The sequence below is a fragment of the Halyomorpha halys genome, unplaced genomic scaffold, assembly GCF_000696795.3.
Source record: "Halyomorpha halys isolate HHAL.00 unplaced genomic scaffold, Hhal_1.1 Scaffold837.1, whole genome shotgun sequence".
In the NCBI taxonomy this organism is placed as follows: domain Eukaryota; kingdom Metazoa; phylum Arthropoda; class Insecta; order Hemiptera; family Pentatomidae; genus Halyomorpha; species Halyomorpha halys.
Genome location: NW_027104749.1, coordinates 151,596 through 166,027, shown reverse-complemented (window position 1 = coordinate 166,027; position 14,432 = coordinate 151,596). Strand labels below are relative to the sequence as shown.

General features: G+C 26.9%; 1 protein-coding gene across 1 annotated transcript in view; it reads right to left on the bottom strand.

Moving 5' to 3' along the window:
* The window catches only part of LOC106686554 (cysteine-rich protein 1), a 45,746-nt gene extending 37,280 nt beyond the window's left edge, over positions 1-8,466 (bottom strand). Inside the window, exon 1 of the mRNA XM_014429923.3 lies at positions 8,319-8,466. Within this exon, the coding sequence (XP_014285409.1) occupies positions 8,319-8,358 (40 nt within the window). The 5' untranslated portion in view covers positions 8,359-8,466. The remainder of the gene's footprint in view (positions 1-8,318) is intronic.
* Between the last annotated feature and the right edge of the window lie 5,966 nt (positions 8,467-14,432).

Sequence of the window (14,432 nt, the reverse complement as noted above, 5' to 3'; positions counted from 1 at the left end):
ATTAAAAAAAATTATATGTATATATATAATATACATACAATAAATATTTAATAAATTCTACAATCTTTTTTTTTTTTGGCAATCTTTTAATTTTAATAAAAATGTAATAATTAATTGGAACAGTTTATTATGTTTTACAAGATTGTTATAATCTTATTTGAAAATTAATCCGCAATAATAATACTAATAAAAATAAAAATAAATTTTCTTTGAAGTCAATTTTAGAGAACAACTGATGTTTTGGCACAATTTCGGAAAAATCCTAATAATTAAAGAAAAGAATAGTAATTTGTTAAAACAATTCATTACGCATATTAATGTCGTTCTTAATCTTCATTAGAATCCAAATTTTTATTTTTTATTCTTTACATAAATATATAAAGTAACGATTTTTTTATAATGAACGGCTTGGCTTGCTTATCTCGTCTTTATGTACCATGTCTTCGCTTAAGCTTTAGGTATCTTAATACCTCCTAACTCGAAAAACTTAAAGTAACTTAAAGACTAAACTTTATGCCATTAAAAAAAAAAAAAAAAAAAAAAAAGTATTCCTAACCTTTTAATGGGGACGCAACCCTTTTGGTACTTGTAGAAAAATAGCGAAACTCTTTTCAGTGGAGCAGGTAAATGGCAGAATTTCCACATTATCATTTGATACAAATAAAGTGTCAAATGCCCTTTTTTTTTCAGCAAAAGCTAAGAAAGGCTTGGATACCTAAACAATACTTATGTAAAACTGAAGTAAATCTGAGATGGTAAGGTTCAAAATTGTGTTCAGTTGACTTGGAAACACGAATTCTTAGCTTATTTCGGGAAACCCCTAGAAGAGACACTCTATTAACATCTCTTAATTATTTTTAAAAGTCAGAAAAAATCATGTACTTTTGTTAAATTAAGTAATTATTTTATATTATCTTTTAATTACTGATTTTTTTCGTGTTTTGAGTTAACACTGCTAAGCGAGAATATATTATATTTATTTAATTAAAACTATTATAAAGTAACTATTCGTAATTGGTGTGGTACTTGTTTTAGATATTGAAGGTTATACAGTATTAAAATGTTCAAACACAAATTATTTGTTTTTAAAATTATTTTCTTTTAATTTAATAAACACAAGATACAAAGTAATTTGTAGAAAATGGGTATTAAGTTAAATCGCATTACTTGATTTAGGATGTTAATAATTCATTTTTGATTACGTGTTAAAACTAATTTTTTATTTTTGTTGACCATATTAAAACAACAAAGAAAAAAAAACACTTCATCTTATATTAAATATTTTCTTAAAAGGTTTTGCTTTATTCGTTTATTATAGTTATTGTTACCGTTAGCCTATATGAATTAAAACTAAAAGCTGTGGTTAACAATAATTTTTACATGTCCGTGTCCTTTCACAGAAAATGTATTTATTTATATTTATATAAATATGACATTAAAAAAAAAAAAAAAAAAAAAAACCTGATCGAATAATTTGACAGGTTGAGAATTGTTTGTCAGTAGAGAATGACATTGCTTTCATAATTCAACCAACTTCATGAATGATCTATTAACTGGGTTGAATTGTGTAATGTTTAGTGTACTCCAAGGTTGTGGCGCAATAAACATGCACTTGAATGAAATAAAAAACATTGAAATAAAAAAGAATTTAACTCATAAAGCAATTTTTTACATCCTAAATTTAATCATTAATGTGATTGAATAACCATTTTATACGAATCATATTTTATCTGTTTATTAAATAATAAAAATAATGTTGAACAAAAAAAAAGATTGGTATCAGAAAAACATTAAAAAAAACAATCACTGAAAGTTATCTGTTCCTTAAGTTTATTCCCTCAGAGCTATAAAAATCCACTAAACCTTATTTAATCATTTCAACTCAGAATATCACCTGAAGGTGAATCCTTCGTTGATAAGGAGTTATTTTATCATAAATATTATTGTTATGGTTTTGAATTTAACAAATGAATATTTTGAATGAATTGACTCTCCTCATTCCGCTGAGAGCCAAGACCAAAAGAAAGATATCTTTGCTGATAAAGCATCTGGAAGATAAGAGGGATTACTTTGCAGATATACTCAACAGATGTTCCGTTTGAAGTGGTGCGTTTTATTTCAGTTCATGATGAATATTAAAAAATAAATAAATAAATAAAATGGTCAGAATTTTCATTATCCAATACCTAAAAAAATAAAACAAAATAAATCACATAAAATAAAAGTTTAATTTTAAAATCACAGTGCACACAAATTAAAATTTTAAAACGATGATGTATTTTTAAATTGCACTTGATTTCAGTCTTTGTAAAAAATCTACTAAACCCCGGTCATTTCGTTTTGTTTTCAAAAAATAAAACAACAGAAAAAAAAATTATCTACTAGTTGCTTAAATAAATGTATACAAAATTCAACTAACAAAAATAGTCGGATATATTTCACTTAAAAAAAGAAATGAAATACATATTTATTATGAACAATTTTATTACGTTTTTATTATAATTTTATTCTTTTTTTATTGGGATTCATTTTTAATTAAGAATTAATCAAAATAATTGAGGAAAAATCCTTAGGAGCACATTGAACTTACATTATTTACAATAAAAATATATAATAAGAATTTCAGTGGAAATATTACCTATAATTTTCTACATTGGGGTTTAGAAGAAGAGTTTGAAATTTTCCAATGTAAAGGGTCGAAACGTTGCTGAAATTTGTAGAATGTAAAAGTGTATTACAAATAAAATACAATAAAAAACATCTTATTATTATATGGTTTTATTTTAAAAAATGTGGGTGTAACATGGCCCAAAGGATTTTTTCCTCACTCATTTTTATTGATTTAATAATTAAAATAAATATGGAAATAAACAAGATAGATTAATTAAAAAATCTACCACTTAATTTTTTTTTATCTATCAATCTGATAATGAAGCTCCTTAAATGTATTAACCATGTTACTTGTTCTACCCACATTACTCAAAACAACTTAGTGTTTATGTAATTAAAAGTAAAGGTTAGCTAACATAACTACTATGGAAGTATTATGTATAACTTTTATTATATTTATCTATAACAATATCTATAACTGTTACTGTGTCCAAACTATCCTAAGGGCCAATACCAACAAATTAATATTATTCGTCGAAATGTTAAGTTTTTCTATATTGGAACATCGGTAATCAACTAGCTTGTCCGATTTTTCCCGATCGCATTCATGTGTACACGCTTTTTTTATATTTTATTAAACTTTTTTTTGGGCAGGAAAAAAGTTGATATAGCAAAATAAAAATAATTTTTTTTTTTTTAAATTTTCGCGCCAGATTTTTATTTATATCAGTTATTTTTTTCTTTAATTGGTCGGTGAATAAAATCTGATTATACATTTTCATAATTACTATTTCTTAAATTTTACAATTTTTATTTTTCAGGATTCCTTTTCATTTTTAATTATTTTTATGTTTGTTTCTCTTGTTTAGTATTTCATATGTTTGTTATTCTGATTAATTGGTCAACCCCCCTAAAATATTAGATATTTAAATATAAATCAAGGAAGCAGTGTTAAAAGAGATGAGGTCAAGGACATCTAGATAATGGCTTTGATTCGTGACGACGAACTGCGAAGAGCAGTTGTTAGGTCTATTGGATAACAGTTTCATTTCTTTTTTTATTTACGAAATAATTACAATATCATGAGATTACAAGTAAAAAACAAAAATAACAATTGAGAAAATATGCTTTAAAAGCACTGGGGGTTATGAAAGTTTTTCAGTAGATTTTTTAAAATTTAGTCTCCTCAAAACTCATTACTTAAAATCACAATTAATTTATACTGTATTTTTTATTTATAACACTACCAGTATTTAGTGACACTATTATTATAGAATTATATTTTAATATTAAACTTTTAATACTGGCTCCTAAGAATTTTTTTTTCCTCGATATTTAACATCTAAATGGAAACTAGTAATGAAAACATTTTTTTTTTCTTACAACAATTATATTATAAAACTAATAATGGAAAAATAAATTTTCCCAAAATAATAATTTTGAATAAATTGACAGTCGATACAAGTATATATTTTTTTATTTAATGATATGGAGTAATTTTTTTTTTCAAATATCTTTATTGAAATTTTCAACTGTATATTACAAAATACATTCAGTAATACATTCGATCTTAGTTAAAATGGAGTGTTACAGGCGTGTAGTGCAACTACCCATTGGTAGCACTCTAATGACATTTTACATTAGCTAGTCTCGTGGCCATCTTCTTTTCTGGCGCCTCGGAGGATTGTCAGGAATGGAAGAGGATGCAAGGTTAGAAACTAGGGGGTTTGGGTGGTTAGGGAGTTTATAATCATAGGAGTGATATCTGGTTCGGGCTAGATCGGTTACATAGGGAACATAAAGGTCTTTGGAATAATTTAAATTGAAGAATATATATATTCTATTTATCAAAATTAAGTTGATAAACACCTTATCAATTCTGATTAAAAAAAATATTTGTGACTGATAAACATTAGTTTATATTATACGAAAGCAATAAATCATAGTTGAATCACTTGAGGATACATTCGACTGTTGTTTTCTTTTCTTTAATGGGATATCTGCCTTATCATTTTTCTTAAGACCAGGTGGAATTGATCCACGATATGAAATAAAATGTAATCTTGCGTAATACTTGAAATATCTCGATTCTTATATCATGAAATAAAATAGAGTGAAGATTAGTTATTAATTATCACTTTATAGGAATTCAATTAGATTGAGATATCTTAATTAAATTCAACTGAAGTAAACACCTATATATTTTTTTCGATAATAGCCTAAATTTTAGATGTTTAATGTGGATTCTAATAATTATAGTAAAATAATAACTTATTGTCGTAAAGATTTTACATCTGTTTGTTGTGCCTATGAAATCATATTTTCTTCATGATCATTCAATAAAACGCTGATAGCTCGTTTAAGTGGCAGGTTGTTAATTGTAACGTCCTTCGATGATGTGGTTATTGTTAACAATGCGTAATTTAGAGTATTCATAGGCCCTTATCTCTAAAAAAAAAAAATCCATTCATGTAAACATATTTTGGAAGTTGATTGACAAAAATTATTTCTTAAAAGAATTGTAACAATAATGATTAATTAAGTATCATCACTCATCAGTATAAAGAGCCCAAAAGGAGAAAAAAGTAAGTTGTTTCACCCCAATTTTTTATTATTTTAATGAAAACTACGTATAATTAGTTGTAAAAATTGATGAGTCTGCCTAGTATAGTTAGGGAGAATAAAAAATGGTGGCTGTTTCAAAACTTTAAAAAAAAAAATTTTCATTCCGACCTCCAAATCTTTTAAACTACTAACAATACCAGAAAACCTAATACAATATCATTATAACAAGAGTAATTTTACTAAAACATGTGCCGGTTTCCACAAGAACTGTTTACGTTGAAAGGTTTCCCAGCAAATTTGTTTTTTAGAAGCAACATTTCCTGAAATATGTACTGAAAAATCAGTAATTAGTGAATTTATTGCGGGAAATGTATATTTCAGGAACCATGAGACGTACAGATATCTATTTGCACTCAAATTAAAGCTAGTTTAGTGTGCTATAAAGTAGTTTATTATGTTTATCTTTGTATGAGTGGTAGTTTTCACGATATTTGTTAAAATAAATTGATTTCTAGTTTTTCAAAATTTTATGTGCGAAAATCATGAAAAATACTAATAGTACATTAAACATACATTTGATAGGTGGCAGACATCTGAACGTCCAATGGTTTCTGGGATCTAGTTTTTTAAATCAAATGTATATTCTGAACAGCAAGAAATCAACTAACTGTGAATTTATTTGGGGAAATATCATAAAAGCTATTACTCCTAAGATAAACGTCTTAAACTATTTTATAGCACATTAAACAAGCTTTAATTTGAGTGCTAATAGATATCTATACGTCTTATGGTCCTTAAAATAATGTTTTCCCTCAATAAATTCACCATTTATTCACTATTCATGAAATCTTATCTTTTAAAAATCTGAATTTTGGGAACTATTAAACGTAAACAGATCTACTAAGGCTCATATTTATGCACATTTACAACTCTACTATAAATCATGTTATTTTAGGTTTTCTAGTTTTTTAAATAGCTTTGACGATATGGATTCCGATTGAATTTTTTTTTTTTTCATTTTGAAATATCCGCTGTTTTATACTCCCCTTAATTATACTTGGCAGAATCATAAATTTTGACTAGTAATTATACGTAGTTTTTATTAAAGTAATAAAAAACTGGGGTGAGATAATTTATTTTTTTTTTTCACCGGGCTCTTCTACACGTTTTCTCCGTTATTGTTGATTAACACACTATTGCTTATCTAATTGACTGGGATTGAAACACAATGATTTTAATAAAAAATACATATGATCCGTTAATTACTTGTCTTCATATCCTTGTAGGCCTTCAATTATTTTATTGCATTTTATATGAATCTGGTATTAAAATAAAATTATCATGAATACATAAATGGTCAATAATCTAAAAAGTCAATTTGATAAAACACTGCAATTTCATAATAATAATAATTTAAAAAATGCTTTTTAACATTAAAAGTCTTTTTATTATTTTTAATTATTTCATAATAGCTTGATAAAAATTAAAAAGGTTTATAATGTAAATGCTATCATAGCGCTGTTTTGCGTCATTATTATCAATTGTGATGTTTATTGATTGTTTTTTGGTATGAGTTCACCAATGAGTTCTTTATATATTTTTTTCAATTATCCCACTTCTGCACTTATTGCTGACTAACACACAATTGCTTATTTAATTGATAGTGATTGAAACGATTTTAATAAAGTATATATATATATATATGATCCGTTAATTACTTACTGTATTGAAAATCCCCCCCAAAAAAATCCCATACTACTGCTCTTAAGTACATTCTCAAATCTGAATTCAAAGAAATCGCTTCTTTATTTTGGTTATCTTTTTATTCTTCGGCGTCGTTAACGCCACCAATTATCTATTTTAATCTTAATTTCAACAAATTTATCTATAATAATATGGAATATCAACTATATACAACATTAAATAATAACTGTAAATTTTCGAAACTGGTCTACTAAAAAATTTACACTGAGGTCTTCATATCCTTGCCCCAAGGCCTTAAATCGTTCTATTGCATTGAATTTTATATGAATCTGATATTAAAATAAAATTATCATGACTACATAAATGTTCAACAACCTTTGTATCTAAAAAGTCAATTTGATAAAACATTGCAATTTCATAATAAGAATTTAAAAAATACGTTTTAACATTTAAAGTTTTTTATTATTTTTAACTATTTCATAATAGCATGATAAAATTATAAACGTTTATAATCTAAATTTTATCATAGCGCTGTTTTGCATCATTATTATCAATTGTGGTGTTCCCTGATTTTTTATTTCAATTATAGCACTTCTGTAACAGTGGTCCAATTTAAAATTGCGTATTTCAGAAAGATCAACTTAAACATAAAACTTCTTTTAAATTTCCGGAATATAACAAAGCTAGGACAAAATCATTTCAATTATTATTTAAAAATATAGTATTCAAACACTAAGTATTTTGCGTTTATAAAATATAGTGTAGTCTAACTTCTAAATATTTAATTTATTCATAAAAAAATTATTTTAAATATTAAATATCAATAGTTTTTTTGATTTATAACACAAAGTAAAAAAAGTTTTTGGATTTTAGAAATAAAATTCAAATACATTTTTATTTTGAAAATAAAATAAAAGCAAAAACAATTGTTTTTATATTTTATGTTATTTATTTTATTTTAAGTCTAAAATACAAAATATCGATTTTATTTGAATTTTAATTGTTTCATTTAAGATATTCTCAGGGTCTAGTACGTGTGTTTGGCAAATACTTTTTTAATTTGATATATCACAAATACAACATTTTTGAGTTGTGTCGGAAAAAATATTTTATTAATGTAAAATTGATAAAAATAAAAGTTTGAAACAGAAAGACTAAACAATGACCCAGAAAGGAGAAAAAAAACTTAAAATAGACGTTTTCCGCTATTTCTTCCTCTAACTTTTATGAAAATATTTCCATGATAAAAAGAATATTATTTGAGAGATATTGAATATTGCTTAAGATATTTATCGAAATGGTTTCCGCATTTTATCGTTGCCGCTTTCGAGCTATGAAACAACATAGTTTCAAGGTAGCCAATGCGTTGAATGAAAACAGCTTGACACAAGCGAATTCAAGATACATGAATTAATTACCAAGATGATAAGACTATTTACCAAAGTATACGGGCTTGTTGCACTTAGGACAGTTGGGCATGGCTGCGCAGTTGAGGTCGCACGGACGAGCTCTTGCAGTGGACTAACCGGTCTCTTGGAGAGATATAGCCCCCTCCACTAGATCTCAATCCAAAACACTGAGCTCACTGTTTTGAACCTTTTTGGTTCTTTTATCTTCTCCGCCGGCATTCCATGCTAGCGGTGTGCTTGATTGGGGAGGACTGATCGACTAGGAACGTAACGCTAGGAATCTTGTAGAATTCTTCGCTAACGCGATGTCGACATGTCTTCGGTTTGTGTAGTAGCTTTCGGAATGACTCGGTCGGAATGATCTCTATACCGAGGAGATTGTTAATACTTATTGAGATATCTCAAGCTGACCAAGAAGTAGATCGGTAATATAAGCGGTGATAAATGGGAATAGAATAGAATACAAACAGTTATACTTCAACAGATATTTCAAGAGCTCAGGGTGTAGGGAAGCAGTTATTATCCCCAAAGTCGCAACTCTATATAGTTGCCAATCAAAATTGGTTACTCTCCCATAGTTAGGGAAAATAAAATATGTTGGTTATTCCAGAAGATAATAAAAAAAAAAAAAAAAAAAAAGTTATTTTTTTAAAGAAATGATTCAATTTTTACCGATACTATACAAGAAATTTAGTAAATATCATTAAAAAGTAAATATTGAAGTATTCAAGGTTTCAATCTCCTTAAGTTGATTTTATTCGAAAAAAAAATTTTAATTTTATAATTTTTTTCATATCCTTAAAACTATCTATAACACAAAAAAATGTATTAGTACATTATTGAAAATACGTTATATATTTAAAAAATAGTTTAGGAAGCGCTCATTTATATATTTAAACGAATTCAGCTAAATACGTAAATAATTTTTGTTTTTTTACACAAAAAAATGTTTGCTTCATATTAAATTATATTTGAAATTTCGATCATACTCTCTCGTACCGTAATCGAAGAGGGCCGCTGGTAACGGTCTATGACCAGCCTTTGTTTGGCTCATTGACCTACTAATGCTACAAGTGAGGCTGAGATTATACTGTTAGAGCGTAATGTAAGAGTTAATTGGTAGAATACGTAAGAGTTAATAGAATCCTCAAAAAACTTAATGAATAGAAAATTTTAGGAACAAAATCTTTTCAGAATATAACCACCCATAAGAATTTTTCATTATGATTGGGGCTTCATTATCTTAACAGATATTTTAGTATCATCGGCCGCTCAAAGAAACTCAAGTTATGATAACAGATTCTTATAAGAAATTTGGTTCTAATACGATTTTGTTCTAAAGGGTTTGATAAACCATATAAATATGTACAATTATTTTTTTAAAAACAATTTATTTCACATAACTTAATATATGAGTCTTTTAGTTGACAAGTCTTCATAAGCTAGTTCTTGGTATTTTCGATATAGATTTCATTACAATTTAATATTTAATAAATAGTTAAGAGTATAATATAAATTTTAGGTAACTGTTACATTTTTATGTTTCTGTCATACAAATGCATTATAAAAGTGTTAAAATCCTCCATCCAGAAATATTATTAAAAGTATTTTTTGGAAAACTGTTGAAATTGGAGTTAGCCTGTCTGTCCAATGAAAGGTTCATTTGGAAAATTTGTATGGGAAAGTATTGCCACAGTGAATAATACAAAAATATATGTTTTGAATAGGATTAATTTCAACTCAAAGTAGAGTAGTACGTGAAAGCGCACCGCACCAAATTATTACTTTTATCTTGTATTTATATTTTGTTTGTTATTTTACTTGCTTGGCCAACCCTCTTTGTTTTTCTCTAGACTATAACAGAGGAAAATAAATATATTATGAGACAGCCATAATTATATATCTGAGCTCGAAAAAGAGTAGCTTCTAGTGGCCGAGGACATTTCTAGCTGATGTGATCTATGCCTCTTGTTACCTTGACTTTCTCAAGCCCTTGACTGATTTTTTTCTTCAAAAAATGGGTCAAGCAAACAACAAATACCGAGCTTAACCAAATATGGTTCGAAAACAATTCATGTCACCATTGTATTCATTTGATTTCTATGAAAGAAATAATATCGAATATGACAGATTATTAGTAAATTGATTCTGAAACCACTCAAAACTCAATCTTGATGGTTCTTAAGCTAAGGTGTTGCGCAAGGGGAATGACTCAGGTAGTTCTACTAGAACACCTTGTCCCAAATCTTCACTCCATTGACCTCACACCGTCAATCGAGATTACCCCCATACTCATATGGCTCGATCTTATTATCGATATCTTATCGAACCCATGATTTCTAATAGTCATTAAATTCTTTAAGAATTCTAACATCTTTGAAATTTGGATATTAATCGAATTAAATCTTAAGTTACGCTCTAACAGTACAATCTCAGCTTAACTTGTAGCCTTTGTAGGTCAATGAGCCAAACAGAGGCTGGGCAAAGACCGTTATCAGCGGCCTTTTCGATTACGGTACGAGAGAGTACGATCGAAATTTCGAAAATAAATTAATATGAAACAAATATTTTTTTTGTGTAAACCAACAAAAATTATTTACAACCAATGCTGCCTTTATAGTCCAAGAGCCCAAGAGGGAAAAAAAACAGTTATTCCACACAAATTTTTTGTTACTTTAATGAAAACTATTTACGGTTAAAGGTCAAAATTGATGGCTCTGCCAATCATGGTAATGGGTAATAAAAGATGGTGGTTGTTTCACAAGTTACAAAAAATTCATTTTTGAGTTCTTTCAGTTAAGTGAACCAAAAATTGCTCGTTATTCTTTGTTCTAGAAAAAGATTCAATTTTTACGTAGACTACTTTGGAAATACAATAAATGTTAAAAAGTAAATAGTGAAGTATTTAAGGTGTATGCCCCCTGAAGTTTATTTTATTCGAGAAAACCCTTCAGTTTTTGCTCATTTTTCATTCAAATCTTCATTTCCTTACAACTACCTACAACACTAAAAACCTTCATAAAACATTATTTAGAGTACAGTAATTTTTAAAAAAAAAATATGAGCTCATTACGTTCAATACTTTTCGAGATTCAGTTTTTCAAAAAGAAACATTTTTTTTCCAAATAACAAAAAAAATTTTTTATGAATTTATTTTAGTGAATACCATGTAACTGTTGCTACAATAAAGGTAAATATAATCAACTAAATCACAAAATAGTTATACCCAGAGGGGGCATCAGCCCCCCTAGGAGTGAAAAAAATTATTAATTCACTAAAAATATTTTTTTAAAGCAAATACTAATTGTAATAACTTATAAAGCACTGACAATTATATATAATGTTCTTAAAATTTTAGTTTCATTCTCTTTTTACATGCTGAAATGTTATAACCTGATTGACTATGGCTTCCCCTCCTAATTTTGATCCTGGGTATGCCCTTGCATCACAGCACATTCATCTATCTTGAATTAGGGTGATAATATGCATCTGTTCGTCAAAGAGTCTTGAGTTATGTTTTTTGATAAACCAAAAGTTTTTTCTGAACTACTAGAAATCAACATTATATGAATTTAGTTTGTCAAATATAATGGAAAACTATTTCTCAATTGACAGCTAATAGACATCAGCACACAGTTCGTAAGATTAGTAGTTTCCATGATATTTGCCAAATTAAGTTCACAAAATATTGGTTAATTCTTATTTGGAAAAAAATGTAGCTTTCTGAAAAGCTCCATCTGGAGAACTATTAAGCATAACAGGCTCTATCATAGCTCATATTTTAGAAATGTTGCTGTACTTTAATTGATGTTCCTTCCAGTTTAGTTTTTTAGTGTTGGTTCTACCATTCTACTATTTTATCAAACTAAGTTTTCCCCTCCCTGTGTGTTTTTTAAAGAGAGATTCATTTTAACTAATAAATATAAAATAAAAAGCTCTGGAAAAAAAGAGAAAAATAACCTCAAAGAAAACAGATGAGAAAAGGAGATTTTATTTTTTTAAATTATCACAAATTCTTTTACACGTTGTATATATCTTCAAATCAAAAGTGCATTCATATTAACAATATTAGTTTGAGAACAATTACTTATCAAGAAAAATAATGAGTCATTTAAAATTAAATTAAATCCAAAAAATAATAACAATAACTTCAATAAATAATTCACAAACAAACTGAATGATTTGATGTATTTAACTACACAAGTGAATTGAATTATTACCTAGCTTAATTTTATTTTTCATAAGATTTTATCAATTTTTAACTCTTGAAATTCCGACTATATAAAGCAAGAATAAGCACAGTAATTACATTATAAAAACTGCTGTATTGCCTTTTATTAATCCATCAAAAAATGCAAGAAGATCTTTAATTCTTATTCTAAAATTATGATGATGTGCATTGTTTAATTTCTGAAAATTATTTTTCTTTCATCACCTTATTCAATTCATCAATCAAATGCCCATTACCACTTTTTTTTTGGTCAATTATACAATAATAGTATTTAAATTATTTTTCTTAAATAATAAAATGTTCTTGTATTTTTTATTTATTTATTTTTTTTTTATTAATTTCACTCAAAACAGCACTTTATGAGATTTTACCATATATTAGCTAATAATAAAAGTATCAAGTTATTTCTTAACTAGGGTAGGTATTGGTGAAACAAAAAAGAAACATGAACAAGTTTCTGTAACATCAATGTTATAGAAAGTTTCTCATTTATTAATTTTTATTGATCTCACTCAAAACAGACACTTTTTTGAAATCTAATCACATATTACCCAGTAAGGAAAGAATTAAATTATTTCTTAACTAGAGTAGGTACTGGTGAAAGAATATGAAAGAAAAAAGAAATATGAGTAAGTTTCTATAACATTAATGTTATAAAACCTAAGAAAAGCCAATTAAATATTTTAAATATATACATTAAAGTTACAAAGTCACAATTTTTTTTTACGATGCTCAACATTGTATTTTGATTCAAATACATATTTTGTCAGTAGTTATCAACAACTGTTATAATAATCACTTTGAATTTAAAACCCGTTTCAAGATTATAAGTGGTATTCACTTGTAGGTATATTAGGATATGAGATTATCCAAAACTATAAAGCCCAAAAATACTAATAATCACTTAAGCACTATTAGAATGATTAGTAATATTATTGATTATCATTATTAAAAATATTAATAAGTTGTGGAAGATTTTAAAGAGTATAGAGCAGTGGTTCCCAAACGAGGTTCTGCAAATCTCTTCCAGGGGTTCTGCAACTAAACTATGAATGGGTCGTTCCTTGCTAACTCAACACTGTTTTGTACTCTACCATCTCAGATTTTCTCCAAATTTTGCATGGGTTTTGTGTAGAAATTTTAGCCTATCCTAGCTTTGCTGAAAAATACGGCATCTATTTGTATCAAATGATAATGTAGGGTTCCACCATTTACCTACTTCTACCAAAGGGCTCCACTGCCAGGAAAAGGTTGAATATTGGTCTAGAATATTGGACAAAGTAAATTACTTTGTTATTTTTACTGCATCTAAAAAGGAGAGGTTAAATCTTATAATTAATTTAAGAATATACTTGCAGTTGACCATGATATAAAAGCATCAATTATTTATCAAGTTGAATAGAAGTTCTTGGTAAATATTTTGAGAATATTTGATATTGGTGGTCTTCATAAACTTTTAACTCTAAGATTTGATTGTGATATAATTATTGTTTATGAATTCTTTCATAGTATTGTTGATTGTCTTCTCCAATATTTTGAGATCCATGAGATCAAACTAGGCAACATTTGACTTTTGCTATAACTTCTTTCAAATGAAATCACATGAAGTTTTCCAATTTATCAAGAATGATGCATAATGTCAACTCATTACCAAATGATATTGCTTTTGTTTCATTTGAGTTTATCTCAAATAAAAAATAAACTATGCTAAATTATTAATAAATCAAATAACTTTCAGTTCACGTTAATTTCTACTGTTTCTTGCAATGTATCATATTAAATGATATTTAATAAGCTACTAAAATTGTTTTCTTTTTATTTAGATAATACCTCTATTACGTTTTCAACTCTATTTATCATTTCTTATATAAATTATATTGCAAAAAATATAAAATAATATTATATATTATATA